The sequence below is a fragment of the Mercenaria mercenaria genome, chromosome 19 (assembly GCF_021730395.1).
Source record: "Mercenaria mercenaria strain notata chromosome 19, MADL_Memer_1, whole genome shotgun sequence".
NCBI lineage: Eukaryota > Metazoa > Mollusca > Bivalvia > Venerida > Veneridae > Mercenaria > Mercenaria mercenaria.
Genome location: NC_069379.1, coordinates 17048132 through 17069972, shown reverse-complemented (window position 1 = coordinate 17069972; position 21841 = coordinate 17048132). Strand labels below are relative to the sequence as shown.

Sequence of the window (21841 nt, the reverse complement as noted above, 5' to 3'; positions counted from 1 at the left end):
AAACAAGAAAACGGACGGAAATATAACTCGTTTTGCGACTGACACAGTCCTTATATAAACCAAGTTCATTGATCAAATGATAAAATCGTATTTAAAGCGCCCGCTAAAGATTTTCCGGACGGGTCGATATTTACCCCAACACCGTGCCAATTTGGTTGTTTTTCTAATCGATGTAGCTCATTGTAGTGTTGGAGAGGTCTTCTGTACATGCCCGGAAGTGGTTATCTAATGCCGCGTACGGCAAAAATGTGCAGAAAATTGTATGTTCACATGCATTTAATGTATAATAGGTATAATATACTGACTAAAGGTTAGGGTAAGTATCACCATGGTTACAAAATATATACATTTAAATAACTTTTAGTTCAAATTGCTTCAATCCGACATACATTGTATACTGGAGTCTGTAATTTATACCGGCGCTCCAACTCTCCATTGAGTCACAGCTGTTTCTAATTCCGTACCGTACCCATGCCGTACATCCGTGTTCGCAAACTAAAGGTTTTGTTCGAAGAAAGGCGGGAACATTCATCGTTCTATGACATCAAAATGCTTCAGAAGCACCTTAAAATCCGCTTATTAAGGAATCTGCCGTTTGATAATTTGATATATATCTCTAAGTCATTTGCTCAAACACTGAAAGAGTATTTCGTACCGACCTGCGTTGTATAAATGCCCGCCACACCCCACCTCGTAATTTGATTTAAGCGAAATCTAATATGGTGAACTATCAATTTTCTTTTTGTTTTAGATTAGGTAGACATAACCAAAGGTATATGCAGAGTTTGATTAAATTCTATTATGTGAAACTCGATATAATAGCAGAAGTACCAACTTAAAAATGGCAAAATATGCAAAAATAGCCATTGGACCCGCTGAACAAGTATTCCTTTCTTTACAAAATTAGTTTCTTTTGATTTCTCTAAGCATGTTTCAAATAGATATATTGTTTTCCGTTATAAAAATGCTTAGATATCAAATTTATGCTGATTATTGTACTTTACTGAAATATATTTTAGAATTATAGCAATTTTGAAAAATGTTAAAAATAACACCATATCTAGGGGCAAATTAAATTGAAACAAAGCTGGTGATTTAGTATTTTTATTTCATTTTTAATACATCATAACATGATCTTTTAATACAAAACATTTCATAAAAATCTATTATTGAGAAAAACAACGAAACTGTAGGGAGCGTCCTTAAGTATGTAAAGATTATTTTGATCTTAAAAAAAAAATAATCCGCCTTTTTCATGAATATGTAAATGTTGATCAGATACCTAAAGACAGATAATGGCAAAGGGTAAATTTCTCGGAAACACAGAGCACTAAAAACACAGCCTCAGAGCCACGCATTGCAAAGTAGGCCCGCCACAAAAGAAGTTGTAACGGACAAATCTTACAGACGGGTTGCTTCCAAAATCCAACAAGTAAATTTAAATCTATGTAAAATTTAGATAGAGGGGGAAGAAGTAGTAAGGGGTAGAAAGGGGATGGGGGAGGAAGAGAAAGGGAAAGCAGAACAAGGATGAATATACAAAGGGAATGCTACCTTAATCATAGTTACACTATAATGTAAACCTCAATAGCGCAGGCATTCATGTACCAAAGATAAACACACCACCACAACAAACTAACTAACATAAATAAACAGACAAGTAAGATACAACAACACTGTAGCGAACCGCTTTCGACACACAAGAACACAAACACACACCTATAAGCAGTAAAAAACAATCGTGTACCACCTTTGGATTCCGGCAGCCAAAAAAGGGTGACACGAAAACTAGCTCATAGTAAAGGGGGAGGGGATGCAAAAAAGGTGGGGGGGGGCGATAGGGGGAGTGATGAGAAGGAGAAAACCCGCTTACAACAAATAAGACAACATACACAACAGAAAATACAAGACATACAGAAAACCAGTTGAAAATAGGGGTACCTCCTTGGAACATATATAAAGAAAACAAGGGGGTTTAAACGCGTTTAAGGCATGCCAACCTCGCACTTACCCTATTTTGCGCAAAGTATGGGAAACTAAACTTGGGAATTTTGATAAAAATAACTCTAAAACTTTTTGACGCAATTGAAGGGTATTTTTTCAAACATACATAGCATTTATTCCATTTCTGTATTTCAACAATTTTGGAGTTCATATCGTGTGAATGGTTTTTCGGTTTCTCTTTGCTGAGTTATTATACGGTTTTACTTTCATAACATACATATTTTGAGGTAATACAAAAACTTAGAACGCAAGCAACATATTAGCAGACTTGGTTTTATTGAGTCTGTTCGTTAGAGGAAATAAACTGTGTATCATTCTTCACGCCCCTCCCCCTAGCACCGGCTGAAACGGTATTCCTGTGTACTTAAAATGAATGAACTCCGGGATTCCAAAGGAGCGGCAAATATAACAACGCTGCGCCCAGGTACGAGGAGACAACCGCCACGAGACGCTTAAAGACCACCGAACATCATTAAATACATTGAATATAATCGTTAAACCAAACTCATGTTTCGTGCACTAAAATAATTTATGTGTTTCATCGTAATCCTGATTATCCTGATTATCCCAACACAGGGTATGTGAAGAATTATGAGACAAATTGTTATGTTAAATTTTGAGACAAACCAGTATGTATGTAGTTTTGTTACTTCGTTATTAAAGGTTCACGTTCAATACAGACGTCATCGGAAATTGCACTGTTTTATTTTACAACGAAGATGAGCCTTCGAATAACTTTTCACTTAATGCAGAGGTAGGGATTTTTTATTAGATATGATTAAACAAGGCTTCATGATTAAAAATCTGCTTATTTATTTTAAGCACGCTTACATTTAGAAAAGGTTATAGCGTTTTATAGAAAGAATCGTCGTTGAATTCGGCATATACCTGTTCAGCACTCGTAGTAATACAACAGTCAAACCAAATGTTAATAACGTTATAATACTTTTTGTCAGTCTTATCTATAGACTACTACATAGTGCAATTTGCATGAAGTGGCCAAGCAAGGCACGGGCAAATAGTGGTATTTTAACTAAAATGGTCTCATTGCTATGTATGTCTGCGTGTTATCATAGTGTTTTCTGTTATTTTATTTTCTGGATTAAAAAATTTTCAAAAAAAAATAATATTTGGCATATTTAGGGAAAAGACAACGGTAAGCATATTAGTTTTCTGTCCATTTCGCTTATCACTGTAAATTACAGTTATAATTTTAACTTATTCGTATACTGTCCTAAATAGACAAAATATGTTTACACCAAGTATTTAGCGGTATTTGGGCAGTCAATACAAAAAAAAACCAAAAACAAATGACGATGTTCAAGGAATTAAACATCAGGCTGGATCCTCGATAAAACAAATTTAATTACTTTATATGTTTTTTCCTTGTATTTGTAGTTGAAAGGGTCAGTACAGTTTACTGTTCAGATGTCCCAGATAAACAATAAATTAGACCTGGACTCAAGGATAAATATCCGAGCTACGGTGGCCGACAACGCTACAGCTCTGACAATGGTAGCCGAAAGATCACTTAACATTGTATTCGACATACAGCATTCTGTTACCATCTCCAAAGTTGACCAATACAGAAACAGTTTCATACCAGGAATGACCTATCGTACAAAGGTAGTAATAAAAGATATTTTAAGGTGATGACACTCGGTAATTCCCGTATTATTACGTATTATCGTTGGGCAATTAGGCAACGTTCGGACGTAAATTGCCTGCACATATTTTTCCGAATAAAAACAACAGGAAAAATGCCAAAGTGGTCTTCGAAAAGCGCACAATATTTCGTCATTAAGCGACTGGAAAATACAAAATGATTTCTTTCATTTGTACGATTAAGTGGAGATAACCCTCTGTTACATGTACTGTATTAATTTTACATTAATTTTAGCCTGCGCGATTAGCTCTGTAGAGAGAGAATAGAAGTACGGATCACTCGATTGTGGAGTTCAATCCACGGACGAAGCGTATATTCTCCGTTTCTATTTGATAGTAGATTTTGATTCTGTAGCCATTTCGTCCCCAGAAATCTGATGCAAATGAAGAAGCTGGCAGTTTCTCATTATATATTTTGTAGGCATCAGAACTATGGTCAAATATGCTTCATCTCTTTAAAGGTGCAGAAATATATTTCCAAAAATATACAGGTATATTTCTTAATTAGAGAAAATAAAAAAAAAGATACACACCTTTGAAGATTTTAACGAACGTCACCATTACATGAACTTTTAAAACATAAGGTTTTACCTGTTGAGACATGTTTGTAATAGGTATGGAGCATTTAAACACATAGAACGTAACATAGCATAAAGAATAGAATAAATGGGAAAAAATAGTTCTATTTTTTTCAAAATTTTGCATTTTTTTGTTTCAGCTCCTCGTCCAACGAGGTAATCAGCCAGTCGGGCAAAGTGGGTACTTAACTGTGACACCGACAGTAACTACTGCTGTTTTGGAAACGTGCACCCTGGGAAATCCTGCATATACATGGCTCAATGTTCAGGATGTTACTGGGGAATCTATGTCAATTCCTTTCAATGAGTTAGGATATGCAGATCTTAGCTACCATGTTGATGATAACGCAGAAATGTTATCCTTAAAGGTGATAATACAATACATGAACATTATTTTGAAATTAAATCTTTAAAAATTGGACAAACATTGTCCCCTAAATAATCAGGAATAAAATTTGAAAGTATATTTCTTTCCTTTACAGGTACAGCTTAATGATCCCAGTATACAACCATTTTCAACTTACAAAAGAATTTACCTGTATCCATTGTCTACTAGTATGCCGTTAATGCGGATATATGCCAACAAAGTACAGACAGTGGTAAGATTTATAAGATGGTTTGCCTTAATGAACGCAAAAATAACAAAGTTGCACTGTTCAGGACAAAGTGTATGTACACGGTTATAACTATACTGTTCGTAATCCAGGATTACAATTACCCTAATGTTTCGAGTACATACCTCTTGTGCACCACGTCCAATTTGCCTACAAACTTTCAAACTTCCGAATTCCGGAAACCTCCAAAAACCGAACTTTTAGGCCGGTCCGGAGGTCGTTCGGTTTTCGGAAGTTACACTGTACTATATTGCTATGTTAGGTTTATACGGAAATAAAATTGTACATTTACAATTTAAATGGCGTTGATGACCCTAAATCAGACAGTTAAGGTCATGACAAAGCTGTTGGTATATGGATTCATTCGAAAATATGCACTTCGTCCGCTCCTTTAATCACCAACCTTCTTTTACCACATGATTTGTAAAATGTAAACCTACACATCGATATCTAATAGTCTGTCAGAAGATAATTCTGAGAAATATTGTAGTCATATTATGAAAACTTAAGAAACATAATAACCGGTCATTTTTTTTATTTAGAAGTGGCTACTATACTTAAATTTCATGATTTATTAATTTTTATTTTTCATTTTCATTGAAGGTCGATGAAAGCGTCTCTCTTGATATTACTGCAACAGAAAATCTCAATGGAAATCTAACATTCGAAGTAATTGTGTATTTTTACTATTGTTCTGAACTCTTATTATATGCTAAATTTAGAAATGTTGCAAATAATTTATAGCTCGACTAGTATACGAAGTATGGAGAGCCGACCTGCTCTACCCGGCGCCGGCGTCCTTCCATGTCCACACCTTGGTTAAAGTTTCAATGCACGTTTTCTTTAACTATGTAAATGCTTTATGGATTTGTTTCAAACTTAAAAATAGTTTTTCCTCATTATTATCACCCACAAAATATTACACAAAGTCCATAACTCTGGTACCAAGTTGTCATGAATTATGTCACCTTGCACCAATGTTAAAACTTTTATGAATTAGCCCCCCTCCACCCCATCCCGCTTTCCCGCCCCCCCCCCCCACCACACACACACACACACCTTTCTACACAGAATTTCAGACTCACTCTTTCTCAGTTATAACCAAATGGATATGATTCAGACTTAAAAGATATGTTCCACATCATCACGTTTATCCTATAACGCAAGGGCAATAACTCTCGAACAGATATTTCATTAATTATGCCATTTTTGTTTAGAATTTCAGTTTAGTGTTTATGCTTCTTCACCATATCTCTGTTGTTCCTAAATAGATTTGATCGAAACTTCAAAGTGCTGCTCCGCATCATCACCTACACCATATATTACAAGGTTTACAATGCTGGCACCAATATGTTATGAGTTATGCCAATTTTTACTTATATCAGGTTCAAGTTGTGATGCACTTTTGCTCTATCGCAGTTATTACTAAACAGATTTTTCCTATAAGTATTAGTCACATGATATGATACATGGTACATTAATGCTGCAGAAACGTTCCATGAATTATGTCTCTTTTTATACTTGCTTAATGTATTTAATATTCTTAATGTTTATCTCTGTTAGCAGTTAATACTTCTGACACAGACTTAAGTTATTTGTAATATTTTCATCCATTTAGGAATCATTAAACACTTCAGTGACAACTATAGGTTTCTCAGATGTGCCCAAATTTACTATCCAGCATTGCAATAGCTGAGCTCGCTGTCTTGTCCTCTGTGACAGCTTTCTTTATTCAAGAAGTCATAAGTACTTTAATGTTCTTTCTGTACGTAGATAATGTACATTACAACCGAAATTACCCTGATTATGCCCCTAAACTGAAGTTAAAAAAGTAACCTTAACTACATTTGCATGTGTATTCATACGAATATGTGTACTTCGTCCGCACTTTTTCTTGCCAATTTCTCTTAAAGTTAATTTGTGTTTCATAAAGTACTAGTATTTCAGAATATTTTGGTGTTATCATGAAAAAGAAAACTTTTCTTTACTTTAAGGATGATTCATCAAGGCGAATGTCGCGTTTAACTAGTGTGTGTGTGTTTTTGTTTTTTTTTGCACGTAGTAGATATCTAAAAATGTATTGCTTTTTCTGTAGGTTTATTCCAGGGGTATGCTGCTGACATCCGAACATGTAGCAATTAACGGTGTATCGAATAAAACACATAATATATATGTGACAAAAGATATGATTCCACGGGCCTACATCTTAGTCCATCACTTAACTCACTCAGGTTATTTGATTGCTGACTATGTCTTCATACAAGTCGAAGGGAATCCAGTCAGTAACGAGGTGATTTCGTTTTCGACTAAACAAATTCAGAACATAATATTATTGTCAGATACTAACATTTTATTCTTATTTTCATCTGATTTGTTTTTAGTTTTAAATAGGTTTAGAGTCACAACTACAAAATTTATGTCATTTGTAGTTTTCCAGCTGCGGCCATTCTAACTTATTTAAAGGTTTAAATCGCATGCATTTTTACAGTTTATAATCTCATGCAATGTTCATCATTTTCAGAATGTGTGTAGTTCCAAATGTATTTTCACAGAATGTATGACCATATCTGGCTTAAATTTTAATTTAAATATCAGGATAGTTACACAGCTAATATTTTCAACACTTATATCTGTGTTTATAAGCAGTGAACGTACATCGAAGGTTTTCTTCACATGACGAATGATATCTGCTGGGCAGATGCAGTATTACTATTCTTTAAGTTGCAAAAGATACAATAATATGTTTTATTTAGGAAATGGGTTTTAATACAAGTTTATAGCTTACATCTTAAATCTGTAGCATTAATATATAATATATGAAACGCGTCTTTGAATTAATATTGTTTAAACCAATATGTTTTATCAAATTTTCAAGGTTCGAGTATCATATGGTCAATATCTTCTTCAACCAAGACAAATAGTGGATATTCGTATATCTGCCGATCCCAGATCAACTGTGTACGTATTGGTGGAGGACGAACGAAATCGTATCATTGGAACACACAACGATATATTCTATTCAGATGTATGTGTGAAAAGATATTCTGAGTATAAGCAAAAAAATTGTCCCTGCTCTTAAATAGATGTATGGTATTGCGTTTAACATATTTCCGCAAATTGCTCTGTTTAACCTTTACAATGCTAGACACGATTGATTCTGTCTTTGCGACCAGTATAGAACATTATCAGCCTGCATATCCGTGCAGTCTGATTATAATCTGCATTTGTCGCCATTCAGTAAGTCTCTTTTAGTAAGCATCTCTTTTAACAGTAAATGGTACTGTCCAAATTGAAAAATAGACGAGTTTATCATAGAAATTTGTCAGAGTGAGGGTTAATGCCTCGGTGGCATAATAGAAGACTTCATGTAACTATATTCCAGCTTAAGACAAAGTACACTATTTCATTTACTTATAGTGTCTAAGAAATTGCAATCAGGAAAATTTGCCGATTGTTTGAATTAATTTTTAATTCCTGTAAACAAATGAAAAAATGCAAAAAAGTATCCTAATAGGAAACTATCCGAGTGAGCGCTGAAAAATCATTCGTCAGAATATGACGTTGATATATTGTACTGAAACAGCTCCCAGAATCTTGGATCTTAACTTTTTACCTAAATTTTCAGGTTATAAGCGGAATATCGGGTACGAGTTACAACGTGTCTGAGAACATTCTAAAGAGTACAAACAACAAACGAAAGAAGGTAATTACTTGAAAATTAGGATACATAATTTTGTTTTCATTGCTTTGATATACTAGTATTAGAGAAATAAACCTCTTGTGCACTCTGTGTCTTTCAAGGACTATATATATAATCCTCCACCCCTAGACCATTGGTGAAGTGGTAAAATAACAGTTGGATGCCAAAAAGACACACTTTTCCACTTCGTGGCCCGACAATCGAGTTCGGACCCAATTGTTGACCTTTCGAATTAAATATTTGACAATATAATTAACCAAGTTTAAAATTTAAAAACCAAGTTTTGTATAAAGTTAAATATATATTTACTGCATCTGTCTTATCTGTTTTAACAGAAAATTAGAAAAAAACACTTATTGAACTTTAAATCTGATATTCACTGTAACTGTTACATGAATTCACATTAAAATGAAGAAACCCTTATTTATCGAGATGAGATTAATATACTATCTACATTAACATCTTTTTGCTTGTATGTGGTCAAAATTTGAGTGTGGAAATGGCAATTATCAAATCTGTAGATGTATTTTAGAATTTGCAATAAAAAGGCATTATACAACTTGTAATTATAGAAATTACTGCTCAAATTGCAGCGAGATGCTATGGTAAACAAGTTGTCATTGGCCAAACGTTCACATGGATCGTTATGGTATCTGCATGACGTACATATCGTAAGTGAAAATCTCTATTGTAACTGCTCTAACAGTTGCATAATGTATGAATTTATTTTTTATGTCGTCTTATTATCATTCTTAGCTCGTACTTATAGACGTTTTGCTGGACGGCATAGTGACAAAATACTGCAATTTATCAAAGTGTTCAAAGTTAATGGCAGCTGAAAACCTATTCGCATATCCTCAAGAATTAGATGCCGTATATCCGGTTAAATTTTGAAAAAAAAATCAAATTGAACAAGTTTTAATCGTTTGTTTTGTACTTGAAATTAATATAAAATTGCGACATTTACTGCTCCTTAGCCCCTAACTACCATCAAACTAAAACAGAAGTTTCTAAGTTACTTAGAAGTGGTTTTAAAGTTAGCCAAACTCCTGGTTTTGCATTGAGATCGTAGTTGCTGTTAAATAAAACCAATAATTCAGTTTCCAAAATGATAATTTCACAACCGAAGTTCGTTTAATAGTTGACAAGTTTATCAGTTTTGCTTAATTTGAGGATGGTATATTTTTCCAGGAAACTGGGCTTTTAATTCTCTCTGATGCTAACATTCTGGAAAAGAAGAAGGATTTGCTTTTAGACGAAGGATATCAGCGACAATGCGTGCCACCAAGTAAGGAATACATTATTTTTATTAAACACAAAGTATGTACATACTAACTGAACAAAACAAAGACATTTTATAAACAATGTTTATATATCTGTATCCAAACTTTGGAACTGTTGTTTTTCAGATTGACCATAAATCTTGCATATTTTTATTTATGCAATTATGTCTATTTGTTTTTATTCACTTTTTATGAAAACAGAAACAACATGTTTGTGTACGAGGGCTCTTCAAAAATAACGTAGACCTTTTGTCTAGCTTTTATATACTTTAAGGAAGCAAAACAAGAACTATACCATCATAATTTGGAATCTTTCTACTAACGGCACTGCAAATTTGACGTGATTATGACCATGCATTTAGGAGTTACGCCTCCTCGAAAACAATCGCTTAACCGTGACCGGCGCAGGGCGATCATATTTCAACAACGTTAACGACGTCTTGCTTTCATGATGATGCTTTAATTCATGAAAATAAATTTATTAATTCATATTTGTAAAATTATTTTATAATTTTTCGTGAGCAATATTTAAGTCATAAGAATATGTTTGGTTAGAATACTATAAAACTTTGAACACTAATGACTGGTACTCAAGGTGAGAACGTTGTCTTTATCTACGGCGTCATACATTGGCGTTAACATCCATTCGCAGTTTTTCTGTTTCTCCCTCTTCGCTGTCTTTAAGCAAATCTGGAGCATTTGAGAGTAGTTTGTACCACTTGAATATAAAGACACAGTTGATTGTTGTGGCATCTGCTTGTTTAGTACACAGATACTAATAATACTACAATGATATTCTTTGTCATGAACTTTAGCCTCGTTGCATTGAAAACTGTCAATGCAACAAGGATACCCTGTTCCATTTAGCATTCGGCATGATGATAGGGAATAAAGGTAAACATGATATCTGAGTGAAAATGGTCAAAGTTCCGAGTTAGATGCAGTTGGATATCCAGACTAGGAAGCAAACGTGAGCCCCTTAAACTTAGCTCCAAGGTTTATCAATTGAGTATTGATTTTGGTACATGAGTGTCTGCTCTTTTATGGTTTACGTTGTAGTGCGATTGTTATTAAGGCACTTAGTAGTCCCTTGGTATATTCATGCTTGTTCTTCTTTCCCCTTCAAATTCCTCCCCCAACCTCCCCCCACCCACCTCCCCTCCACCACCATTTTACCACTTCCTCCCCTCTATCTATATTTCACATAAATTAATATGTACTTGTTAGACGTTTGAAGCAAACCGTCTGTAATATTTTTCCATTACAGCTTCTATTTGTTGTGGGCCTACTTTGCAAATGCATGGCTCTGAGGCTGTCTTTTAGGTGCTTTGTGCTTCCGAGCAATCTACCCTTACCTATTATCTTTAGTCCACTTACATATATGTATATGAAGGGTTGTCAAAATTATATAAATACTTTTGCTTTAACATAGACGAGATGCTGACAAACACTTTTTAACGGATATGTAGCATATTGTTACGTCAGATGGTAAACACTTTCTTGTTACACTAAATAAAAGTAATAGAAAGAGAAACCAGCAAATATTATTAACATAACAAAATTTTATTCATGAATTTTGTTTAAACATATTTTATTCCCAAAAATATACAAAATTATATTAAAATACGAACATTACATGTACAGTAAATGAAAAGGATTAGAACGAAATACAAGTCTCACAGAGTTCTTCTCCTAATTATGAATTTAAGTAACAATTCAAATTCTTTCAAAAATGTCAAAGAGCCGTAAAAACCAATAACAGGTTAGAATAGTCCAAATCCTGTCCGGGTCAAATATAAATCCAAACAAAATAAATTCCACAATGTTTCACAAAGTTCAAAAGTAACTTTAGTATACTGAACAGCAAAAGAAACTGTCCACATATAATCTGGGGTATTTATCAGTAAAAAAAACTTAAGTTTATAAATTTGACTTGTTTTCTTTATATCACATTACACTTGAAGAACCTCACGTGTTAAATTTAAAAAACAGATGATAAACCGTGAACTCAGTAGTCCAACAATAGCCATTTTGCACGAAATTCTGGCTATATCTTCTACGCGTCAGTTGCATTGTAACATAACAATTGCGCGCTCGCGCCAAATTTGATTCAATCATGCCATGCAACATACAATATTGTTTTACCTAATGCTGTTTTTCGAGTGAGTCAATCATCAATGTTTCCAATACATAGAAAATCGTTAATTACACGAACACGTGAATTTTGTAGAGAAATAAAAAGGTTATTGTGGGACTGACGACTTCACGTCCGGTCTATTTTTTAATTAAGCACGTAGAGTTCTTCAAGTGTAATGTTGAATGTAGAAAAGTAATAAATTTAAGTTTTTTATTAAAACAATACCCCAGTTAAACATCTGGATAGTTTCTTTTGCTGTTCAGTATATGTCCAAACATTATAATTCGTCTCTTGAAAGACGAATATTCAAACTGGTAATATTTGTTATTAAGAAATACAGGAAAGTTTCATTAATAAATACAAACTACGTTTTGGCCTGTTGTCAGATAGCACTTTATTTAATGTATCATGAAAGGTTCCAAAAATTTTCTTGTAACACTAAGTATAAAAGGAACATTCTAAAGTAGGATATTCTGGAACACAGTAGAAATTAATAGTTCTTATTTACATGGTGTCTAAAAACTAGGTCTGTAAACATTGACTAATCAATAAAAGGAGGAATGTCATATATATATATATATATATATATATATATATATATATATATATATATATATATATATATATATATATATCAACTTAATACCTATGAGCGTATATAGTTTAAGCAGTGTCAGGTTACCATAAGATAAACATTAACCGTTTAAAGAGCTAGTGTTCGGGAGCAAGAGCAGGGCACTGGTACCAGACCAGAACGAAAATGCCACTGTTCATGTTTTACCCTACTCCTAAGTATACTAACTGAACCATGGTCATGCTCGGAAAAATATACTAACCGATTTCACTCGCGAATTCTATGCATATTGAACAAGTGGTAATTTATATTCTATTGTGCACGGTTCATGTATGCCTTACGGAAAAAAGTCATCTTTTAATGACTGAACGGCTGCTGACATGAGCATGCTTTAACCATTTTCATAAAATCATTAATATTTAGCAAATTAAGTTAATAGTTGTAAATTTAATTATTTTTCAGCAACAAGAGATCCAAGGGATTGGAAGTCAAGACTCGGTAATTTTTGGTAGACTAAGTGCTTTTTACTATAGCACAATAGTCGATGTGTTTGTGTTATGCGTAACACATTAGATACTTACAAACAAGAATATTAACCCTTACCTTGCTAACTTTTGGACAGTACCACGGTTATTTTAAAGATACTGAAACGATACTAACTGAATGACGAACAGTGCATATTTTGATCAGACTGCACGTATGTGTAGGCTGATCATGATCTACACTGGTTGCAAAGGCAGAAGCAACTGCGTCCAGCATAATAAAGTGAAATATAAGTGCATTTGATAATATATACGGACTAAATATTTGATAATGATAAATGAAAATGAAAGTTTTAGATAATCGGTATCGAATATTTATTTGTTTAATAATTAAACCGTTTTGAAAAACTATCAAAATGATCATAATGATGATAATATCAATAATGATGATGATGATGATGGTGGTGATGGTGATGATGATGATGATGATGATGAAGGTGATGATCAAAACTTAACTTATATCTATAAGTAGTATAAGTAGCAGGTATTTTAACAATACAACTTGACGTTGTTTGACCAATAAGTGTTTATCATTGAAATGTAACTCATACTTCCCTGCAAATTGTTTGTTCATGCAATCCAACTGTTCTAAAAACTTCTATAACAACCATCAAACTTATATGCAGACTTTAAAAAGAGCAAAACATTTCAATGTACATGTCTGATATTCATGTATCTCAGGCTACTACAAAAATAAATTCTTGTTGTAGAAATTGTGTCTGAATTTGTGTTTAATAATTTTGATGTATTGTGTGCAGTGCATTATCTTTTTTAAATAGATGAGATACCGCGGGATCCTGATTCACTTATGTACACACAATCAGGTAAGTACGATACAGTTCAGTTGTCTAATGTTTAATAATCTGTTTACTGAAAGGAATAGTGCGTTTTGCAAGTCTGAGTTTCTAGCAAAGACAACTTTGCAAAGCTAATAATATCATAACGTTAAAATAGATTTACGTCATTGTATCATATAAACCGAATTATGCTGGCTTTATTTCGGTATCTACGAACTCTCTTCTACATTGTACTTTGTACATTACTGACGTAATTATCTTTGGAGTTACGAAATTGCGAATGACAACTTGTCCCAATAAAACGTAAGGGTGACCTTTTATTACTGAAAAGCAAAGAATAACTTTATTACCAAACTGGAAAGGAAATTTCTTAAAGCTATCAGTTCAAGTCCATAACCAAAAGCTGTCCTCCACCTCATCAGTTCTCGTTTTGTTTTGATTTCCAAATAGTCACAAACATGCACTTTTAGTAAAAATGTGCCATTTTATTTAAATATGTGCCTTAGCTATATATGTGACCCTAGCAGACGTTAGATGTGCACGATTTTAAATACTAACATTATAATCTACAAAGATAAACTGAAATTATGTACACTGCCTCGCACGGTGCGCAAGACATGCTAATAAAATCTATACGGCATTGACACAACCAAGCAAAGCAAGATCTGATGTGGGTTGAGTGTAGTAATAAATTATGCTATAAGGGTAAGCGGAAATATGTATATAATGTGAACATACTCGAAGATCCAAAATGACCAAACAATATACATTTAGTAGCACTGACATTTCTGAAAATTATATAATGTGGACATTATGAATTAATGGCTCTTAAATATTTATAAATGGAATTAATATTTGCTTGTTTTGTAGCGGCTGGAGAAGACAATACCATATGTAAGTATGGGCTTAAGTCAACTCAACAAAGAACGAACCATTTCCTTTAGATTTACTTAAATTGTTTCAGACAGCTTAATTATTTCAGTCTTTATTTTCTTTTGCTAAAATTATAACCGTCGCATTTGGAAGGGGTTTAAAATGAAACTACTGGTCATTCAATTGCGAAATTTTGTTTCCTGCTATGTTTTTATGTAGGGTTATGTGATATACATGTTGTGTCCGTTCGAGAGTGATAAATTGTTGATAATGAACTGCTACATTTGGCAAAATTCAACGTAGGCGATCACCCATTTTCGCCATTAAGATTCATTTTCTTTCAGCAAATCTAAAAATTCATTCAGTCTAGTCATCTATGACTACAAAGCAAGATTAAACCAAGAAATGTTCTAAGTTAAGACAAAAAATTAAGTAGTTTATCAGCTAGAATATCAAAATATTATTTTAATATTATTTTTTTGTTTTAAATATTTTCTTGTGTTGAAGTCGCTAATGTCCATGTGTAAATTATTAATTATTTCTTTGTTTTGAAATTGTAACTGTTCTCAAACGCAAACTATTCCCTTGTTTTGCAGTTGTTAATGTTCTCACGCGCAAGATATGATAAAATCGTGGTCTAATGATTATCAATTTGAAAGCAGACATATGTTCACGAATAACTAATCATTAGACATCTTAAAATACCTTTAAATGGAACATTTTTATATGAAAGGTTTTTAAATGCTTAAGATTTCAATTTCAGATGAACCCATGATTACTCTAGATCTTCCAGGTTGGTATACTTAATTCCCTGTGTTAAAGAAAGTTAATTTGAGTCGAAATTTCGCACATAGTTCATTTTTGTAACGTTGATAAAAACTTCAAAATAATTCCAGGTCAAGCTTTAGTTTGGTTACTGATTTTCAGGAGTAACTCTGCGATATACAGATATAGCATTGACCCTATGACACACTGTTATGACATTGATCAGCTACGCACAAAATTGACAGCGAAACACAGATGAAACATTGACATTACGACACGCAGATATAACACTGACTGCGAAACACAGATGAAACATTGACATTACGACATACGTTAAAACACTGACTGCGAAACACAGATGAAACATTGATATTACGACACACGATATAACACTGACTGCGAAACACAGATGAAACATTAACATTACGACACACGATATAACACTGACTTCGAAACACAGATGAAAAATTGACATTGCGACACACGATATATCACTGACTGCGAAACACAGATGAAACATTGACATTACGGCACATAGATATAACACTGACTGCGAAACACAGATGAAACATTGACACTGCGACACACGATATAACACTGACTGCGAAACACAGATGAAACATTGACATTACGACACACAGATATAACACTGACTGCGAAACACAGATGAAACATTGCCATTACGACACACGATATAACACTGACTGCGAAACACAGATGAAACATTGACATTACGACATACGATATAACACTGAATGCGAAACACAGATGAAACATTGACATTGCGACACACAGATATAACACTGACTGCGAAACACAGATGAAACATTGCCATTACGACACACGATATAACACTGACTGCGAAACACAGATGAAACATTGACATTACGACATACGATATAACACTGAATGCGAAACACAGATGAAACATTGACATTGCGACACACCATATAACACTGACTGCGAAACACAGATGAAAGGTTGACATTGCGACACACGATATAACACTGACTGCGAAACACAGATGAAACATTGACATTGCGACACACGATATAACACTGACTGCGAAACACAGATGAAGCATTGACATTACGACACACAGCTATAACACTGACTGCGAAACACAGATGAAACATTGACATTACGACACACGATATAACACTGACTGCGAAACACAGATGAAAGGTTGACATTAAGACACATGAAAATAACACTGACTGCGAAACACCGATGAAAGGTTGACATTACGACACATGGATATAACACTGACTGCGAAACACCGATGAAACATTGACATTAAGAGACACCATATAACACTGACTGCGAAACACAGCTTAAACATTGACATTACGACACACAGATATAACACTGACAGCGAAACACAGATGAATATCAACATTACGACACACGATATAACACTGACTGCGAAACACAGATGAAGCATTGCCATTACGACACACAGATATAACACTGACTGCGAAACACAGATGAAACATTGACATTACGACACACGATATAACACTGACTGCGAAACACAGATGAAATATTGACATTACGACACACAATATAACACTGACTGCGAAACACAGATGAAACATTGACATTACGACACACGATACAACACTGACTGCGAAACACAGAGGAAACATTGACATTACGACACACATATATAACACTGACTGCGAAACACAGATGAAAAGTTGACATTAAGACACATGGAAATAACACTGACTGCGAAACACAGATGAAACATTGACATTACGACACATGGAAATAACACTGACTGCGAAACACAGATGAAAGGTTGACATTATGACACACGGAAATAACACTGACTGCGAAACACAGATGAAAGGTTGACATTACGACACACGATATATCAATGACTGCGAAACACAGATGAAACATTGACATTACGACACACAGATATAACACTGACTGCCAAACACAGATGAAAGGTTGCCATTACAACACACAGAAATAACACAGACTGCAAAACACAGATGAAACATTGACATTACGACACACCACATAACACTGACTGCGAAACTCAGATGAAACATTGACATTAAGACACACAGATATAACACAGACTGCGAAACACAGATGAAATATTGACATTAAGACACACAGATATAACACAGACTGCGAAACACAGATGAAAGGTTGACATTACGACACACGGAAATAACACTGACTGCGAAACACAGATGAAAGGTTAACATTGCGACACACGATATAACACTGACTGCGAAACACAGATGAAAGGTTGACATTGCGACACACGATATAACACTGACTGCGAAACACATATGAAAGGTTGAGATTACGACACACAGATATAACACTGACTGCGAAACACAGATGAAAGGTTGACATTATGACACACGGAAATAACACTGACTGCGAAACACAGATGAAACATTGACATTACGACACATAGATACGAGCGTATAACACTGACTGCGAAACACAGATGAAAGGTTGACATTACGACACACAAAAATAACAACTGATTCTGCACTTCATAGAACGGAGAACTGTACTGCAAGTTTTTAAAATTGATTGCTATCAAGGTTAATTTTATGTCTGTCTATTTACATGTCCGTTATGCATTTGGGTTTTCTTTTCTCTAGATGATGGCTTTCTCATATCTTTATTGTTCATTCGTCCTAGGGCCGAATTTAGGGGAAATTGTAAGAAGTCTATTTCCGGAAACTTGGATTTGGGATGAGTATAATATCGGGTAAGGAAAACACAATTAAACTATCAGAGTTGTGAGTATTATCCGTACTCCCACTGACAGGGGTGAACTTTGTTTTCTCTTGCACTTTTGCACCCTCTCACTTAGAGATATATAACAGCTGTCTCCAGAACTGGGGGTGAAAAAAACCCGTTTTGGGGTTTCTGGGAACACTGATTGTAATGCACGTAAAATAAGATTGTGTATTGCTACTTTCTCTTTATTTAATTATATCAACAATTGTAATATATATATATCTTTGCTTTATTGCCATCTCGGTATCGCAAGTAATACGTATTATTACATACCTGTTAATATTCCTCATTAAGTTACAACTGTACCGAAAACGTGAAAATGTTTCCACACACTGACGCCTGAATTCCATATCGGGTTCGTAACGTAATGTAATGTGTTTTGGTGCATTAATCCTTTCTTTTTAAATTCAGTATTGTCAATCTTATTCAGGCTGTTGAAGAAATTCTTAATATTTACATTACATTGTACTTGTAGATACGTATTGTGATAAAACATTATTATCTTTGCATCGGGAAATATGCACTCATTCTTCAGCGAAAGAATTGTGCACTTCTAAAGACGAGCAATATTTCCGCTGCAGAACTCGTTCATATTTCCCGATACAAAGCTAGTAACCTATAATTCAGATTATTTATCTGATTCTTATAATGATTTATACTTTTTCTGTATATTTTTATTTCGTTATCAATGTTGATCTTCTTACGGGTACTTTTATCCATCAAAGGCGTGTACCGTTTAGTTAACAGGGACAGTCGGGCCAAAGTCGTTGCATCATCCGATACAGAATATACTGTGTCCAAAACATAGTGGACAGTCGGTTACGTGGTGCAAAAGTGAAAACGTTAATTAGAAGAGATAAGTATGTATAGAATAAAAATAGTTAAGATACTTCCCATTTTCTTATATAACTCAACACTATTCTAGTGCATCTGGAGAAATTAGCATTAAGAAAACAGTTCCTGACTCTCTTACAACCTGGGTGACATCAGTGTTTGCGGTCAACCCAACTACAGGATTCGGAATATGCAATGACAAACCAGAGGTAAAATAATTTTGTTCATATATGATGGCTTTAATTTACGAATACGTAGTACATTAAACCATTTAAATATATGTTGTCATAAATTATTAATTTAAAACTAAAGTACATTTGCATACCAAACAATCGCTAGTAAAAACGTGACATAATGTTGCAAAAATGATATTACAAGATTTCATTATTATTAGCGCAACATGTTGACAAAATAAGTACTGTCATTAAGAAATAAAGGTACTTTTTTGCGTGTATGTGATAAGTCGCTATTGTGATGTAATGTGCATGCACGATCATCTTTTTTTCTTTTATTTATAATATGTACATGAAATTTCCTGAATATTTCAGTTAACAGTCAAGAAAAACTTTTTCTTAACAATGGATCTTCCAACTTCTATTATCCTCGGCGAAGAATTCCTTTTGCAAATAACTGCGTTTAATTATTTACCATATCGACAACAGGTATAAGTATTATATGTGTGTTTTCTTAACGTTAAATTTACCTGGCTAATGGGGTAAAAACAGAGTTTATGGCTGTTTCTAGTGTAATTCATAGAAAGCAGCCACTCATCCAGCACTCCACATATAAACAAACGACGTTTTTTTTACATATCGGAGGCTCAGCGTTAGTAACTGACTTTAATGACTCAAATTTGTTTTTTCTTTACACATGTATGTATGTTTTTAAAAATGATATTTGTCATTTTATTGTATGTGCATTTTTACTAATACTAAGTACCAGTGCACTGACAATAGTTTGCACTAAGATATTTAAGTTTACATTGGTACAAAGGTATTGTAACTGTATCCATATAATAATTAATGCTATTTTGTCATTTATCTAAAGAATTGTTATATATGAAACTGGTACAGAAATAGCTTCTTCATCTTACAAGAGAAAAAAAGAAAACGTGTAGTTACAATAGTTTCGCACTGGAAAAGAATCATAGTTGAGTCCGTTACAATACCTAGCAAATGTGAATGTGAAATGTCTTTTTTTAAAGGTCCCATTTGTATTATTGGTAATGGCATGTTGTCTTTAGGGACCATTTGATGTAATCTGTGGGATGGGATTATTTTATTGTCTGTCTTTTCATTTTCTTTAAAAATATACAGTATGCTGGTTTTAACATAATGAAGAAAAAATTCTGACTCCGAAATTATTGAAAAATATCTAGATCCAGATCAGACTATTGAAAAAAAAATCCATTACTCTGAAAGCTATATTCTTTGCTTTTGAATTGTTTTAGTGTTAATATTGGTCTTTTACATATTATATATACTCTTTCTTCATTGTTAAATGAGAACAGTATATCCATCAACATTTAAGTATTAAACGTTGCTGAAGAAGCGTTCATGATTAATTGAAAGTATTGAAGCTCTTACCTAAGCTGTATACATTTACTTTATGTTCTTTAAAAACTTAACAATCTTCTGAAATCTGTAGCACATAGCCAGACCCATTTTAAAAAGCGTTACTAGCCTTAATATAAACCACAAAATACACCAAGAAAAGTAGGTGCAATTATGTATCTTCTTAGAGAATTATTTTGTTTGACAAGTCAACATTATGGAATATCTTTCAAACTGAAAGCTGAAATGTAGGTATAAACACATAAAAAGGTTTGATTACATTTCTTAAAATGCAAAGAACCTCCTTGAAAATGCTATCGAAATATCACTTATAGTTCCACAATGAAATACAAGAAGGAACTGACATACATAAAAGATGAAAATGCCACTTTAACTGGAATTTTGATTTTCCTTTTCTTTCTGCCATTATCCAAATAGCCAAAAGTGTTGCTTGATTACATATTTAGTACTACTGTAGCTATGTTTCCTTAATATTGATAAGAAGATACAGACATTTTTATCTTTAAAGCTCACTAGAGTTCTGCATTTGACTTATGAAACAAACATGGATGGTACCAGTTCTTACTCTAAAGTATTTTTTTTAAATGGACATTGGACATAATTTAACTTAAAACTAAATAACCTACAGCCATATTAGAATTCAGGATTTCATAAAGTTCATTTTTTTCTAGGGGGAGAACCCAATACCTCCATGATACAGAAAAGTTGCAACTCTTTGTAAAAGTGAGAGAACCATTTTATTGAAAACAGTTCTCAAAAAAGATAAACTAAAAGATTAAATAAAAATATTACAATTTTTAACTCTTTATGATAAAAAAGTCATTCTAGCATTAAACTGCTGTTATTGACACTTTTCTGGGATGTTTTAACAAGAGAGAAAACGTGTGTTAACAGTTTCTCGCGCTCACGTACTGTTATAACACTTTTTAATATATGCGCGTTCCATGGCAAAGCGTAAACGGATAATTCAAATGGAATTGACGTGAACGTGAAAAAAACAACAACAAATATTCCCGAGCATTTCATGGAAATTTAATGACGTTTAGGTCGAATGTATTCATTTATTAGTTTTTTTCTGCGTTGTATGCTAGAATAGCGTTAACGCATGTTCATTTCGTGCTAT

General features: G+C 33.6%; 1 protein-coding gene across 1 annotated transcript in view; it reads left to right on the top strand.

The window, feature by feature from the left end:
* LOC123542633 (CD109 antigen-like) overlaps positions 1 to 21841 on the top strand; it is a 50409-nt gene that overhangs the window by 11279 nt on the left and 17289 nt on the right. The window contains exons 10-26 of the mRNA XM_053531802.1: positions 2668 to 2758; positions 3403 to 3630; positions 4388 to 4615; positions 4730 to 4846; positions 5465 to 5530; positions 6957 to 7151; positions 7737 to 7886; positions 8487 to 8564; positions 9155 to 9232; positions 9753 to 9849; positions 13018 to 13053; positions 13877 to 13921; positions 14765 to 14788; positions 15531 to 15560; positions 18209 to 18278; positions 19236 to 19353; positions 19693 to 19806. Of these exons, the coding sequence (XP_053387777.1) occupies positions 2668 to 2758; positions 3403 to 3630; positions 4388 to 4615; positions 4730 to 4846; positions 5465 to 5530; positions 6957 to 7151; positions 7737 to 7886; positions 8487 to 8564; positions 9155 to 9232; positions 9753 to 9849; positions 13018 to 13053; positions 13877 to 13921; positions 14765 to 14788; positions 15531 to 15560; positions 18209 to 18278; positions 19236 to 19353; positions 19693 to 19806 (1765 nt within the window). The remainder of the gene's footprint in view (positions 1 to 2667; positions 2759 to 3402; positions 3631 to 4387; positions 4616 to 4729; positions 4847 to 5464; positions 5531 to 6956; positions 7152 to 7736; positions 7887 to 8486; positions 8565 to 9154; positions 9233 to 9752; positions 9850 to 13017; positions 13054 to 13876; positions 13922 to 14764; positions 14789 to 15530; positions 15561 to 18208; positions 18279 to 19235; positions 19354 to 19692; positions 19807 to 21841) is intronic.